This window comes from Parus major, chromosome 25LG1, assembly GCF_001522545.3.
Source record: "Parus major isolate Abel chromosome 25LG1, Parus_major1.1, whole genome shotgun sequence".
Lineage (NCBI taxonomy): Eukaryota > Metazoa > Chordata > Aves > Passeriformes > Paridae > Parus > Parus major.
The window spans coordinates 51,831-54,598 of record NC_031793.1 but is presented as its reverse complement, the minus strand read 5'-3'; the positions used below and the strand labels follow the sequence as shown (position 1 = coordinate 54,598).

Genomic DNA, 2,768 nt, shown 5'->3' with positions numbered 1-2,768 from the left:
CAGCCCGGGATCCATGGAACAGCCCGGGATCCATGGGACAGAACAGCCCGGGATCCATGGAACACACAGGATCATCCCGGGATCCATGGAACATGTGGGATCATCCTGGGATCCATGGAACATGCAGGAACAGCCCAGGATCATCCCAGGATCCGTGGAACATGCAGGAACAGCCTGGGATCCATGGAACATGTGGGATCATCCCAGGATCCATGGAACATGCAGGAACAGCCTGGGATCCATGGAACATGTGGAACATGCAGGAACAGCTCCACCTCATGGCTCAGGACTCCCGATCCATCTCGGGCACCACGTGGTGATTCGCTGCCATTTCAGGGATCCCAGGAATGCCACTCCTGGCCTTGGGCAGATGGAAACTTATCCCCAGGTGCAGCGAGGATGGGAGAGCCCGATGGATGTTCCTGGCATTCCAGAGCCGAGGGATCCAGGCTGAGCTTTTGTTCAGGAGGAGGAGGAGGAGGGATCCAGGGGCAGCTCGCTGCTCTGAACTCAGGACATCAAAGCTTCAGCAGGGACATCCTGAGCCATCTGTGGTGGTTTAAAATGGATTTTCTGGGCCGTGGATGCTGTAAATGGAAACAGTGAGTGCTGAAATGTGAAATCTGTATCTCTGGAACTCGGGACAGCTGTGAGCAGTCACTCACTGCCTGTGCTGGCTTTGTGGCACCTCAGACAGCAGCAATTCCCTTTCCCAAGGTGCTCGGGAGCTGCTTCCACACACACAAAGCTCCAGAGCACCAGGAGGGGTTTTGGAAAGAGCTGTCGTGCTAAGGCTGCAAGTGGAATTGTAAAACAATGTCATTGCAGGGTCACTTACAGATGGGATGTGCTGTGTTGACGGAAAAAAATAGAAATTTAATGTGTTTGGCTGCAAGACCAGAGGATTGGACTTCAGGACAAAGTCTCTTCACACTTTCATTCTGACTTCCACTCCCTTCAGAGAACTCATGAGGAGCTGGCTTGTGTCCCATGGAGAGTCCAGGTCCTGCTGAGCTCGGTTTGGGCTTTTTAAAACATGAGATTGCTGATATTGATTTGATGGAGCATCATTCAGCTCGAGGCTGTATCTGGACATCCCTAAAATCTGAACACAGAGAAGAAGTTCATCCTTGCTTCGTTTTCCTTCAGCTCAGGGATAAGGATTTGTGTGATAGCCCTGGGAAAGGATGAGCAGGGAGCTCTCCCAGCAAAGCTCTGCCCTCACACTCACCTGGGGCTTGAGGAGGAGAGAATGTGGGACCAGAGAATCATGGAATGGTTCTCTCACACCACACCCATGGCAGGGACACCTTCCTTAGGCTGCTCCAAACCCCATCCAAGCTGGACTTGGATCAGGGGTCCAGGGGCAGCCACAGCTTCTCTGGTCAAGGGAAATGAGAGGGACTCTGATTCCAGGCTGGGGGTGACTTAGGCTGACATTTTTTAGGTGATCAAGTGACAAGAGTCGCCTTCTGTATTTATTCATGTATTAAATTGGCATCTTTGTGTCTTGCTCAAGGCTATAAATTGTCATCTCCGTGGATTTTAAAGTGAACAGAGCCAAATAAACCATCCTAAAGGATCATTTGGATTTGAGGAGGAAAAAGGCAATGTGGGAACAAGATGTGTTGGGTGATCTCCTTATTTGCACTGCAGCTGTTTGTTCCAGAGGGTCCAGACTGGTTTCATTCCTTCCCTGACAGGAAGGCAAGTGTCCAAATGCATTCCAGACATCTGGAATCTGGGTGATCCCACTTTCACTGGAGCCCTTGTGGCTTTGCAGTGCCCCACTGGGGTGGCAGCAGAGCTGTGTCATGCCATGGGGAGCTGAGACAGCTGTCCCTGGCTCTGAGCTTTGCATTCTGCTGCTCTCACCCAGACAAAATAGGAAACTGCTGGCTCTGTTCAGCTGCAGCTCACCCTGTCAGTGCTGTGAGGGGCTCTCAGCTTGTCCCAGAGCCTGTCTGGAGGATGCACTTCCTAAATCATTGACAAATGTTTGTGTTTTCTTTCACCACGACATAATAAAATGCTTGTCCTGCCACTGCTCACTTTCTTGCCTGTTTTGGCTGGGCTTTGCAGGCAGGCTTCAGCAGTCTGTCTGGGGAAAAATGAATTAATCAGCTTAGCTGGCTGTTTTGGTTTCTCAGCCACGTCTGTATCCTAATGCCAGAGTCTGGATGCAGGGACACAGTCAGGGAAATCAGTGCAGGGAGTGTAATTATAAATATCAAACAGTGGGCAGAGCTGCACTAATCCCTGGGTAATTGAGGTGATTATGGATTGCTAGACAGCCTGAATTTTCAGGGTGCTGCCACTCCTCAGTGTAGGCAGAAACACGGTGGGCACTTCCCAGCAGTGAGCCCTTAATGGCTGGATGTGGGATCTTCAGGAATTCTGTGGGGTAAAACTGAAGGTGCAGGGCTTGGCTCACTCAGGTGGCTTCAGGTGGGAATGGTTTCTGTGCAGGTATCTAAATGTGAAATCTGGTTCTGCAGCATGTGGGTTTATGTGATGAATTTCCATGCTAATGATGAGTTTTCATTCTAATTGCAATCAGAGTTCAGCTCTGGGTTACACGTGCCACGAGCGCTCCGAACAGACTCCCTGGCTTGTTTTTCACCAACAATCCTTGGCTGCTGAGAGCTTTGTTGTGTCTTTGCCTTGTTCTCCCCTCAGCTGGACCGTGGCTGTGCCCTCCACACGGCGGCCAGGGATGGGCTGAGCTCGGTGTCCAGCCAGGATGTCCCGGCAGAGAGGCCCCGAGC

General features: G+C 51.3%; 1 protein-coding gene across 1 annotated transcript in view; it reads left to right on the top strand.

The window, feature by feature from the left end:
• DAP3 (death associated protein 3) overlaps window positions 1-2,768 on the top strand; it is a 15,768-nt gene that overhangs the window by 2,460 nt on the left and 10,540 nt on the right. The window contains exon 3 of the mRNA XM_019008940.1: window positions 2,680-2,766. Within this exon, the coding sequence (XP_018864485.1) occupies window positions 2,680-2,766 (87 nt within the window). The remainder of the gene's footprint in view (window positions 1-2,679; window positions 2,767-2,768) is intronic.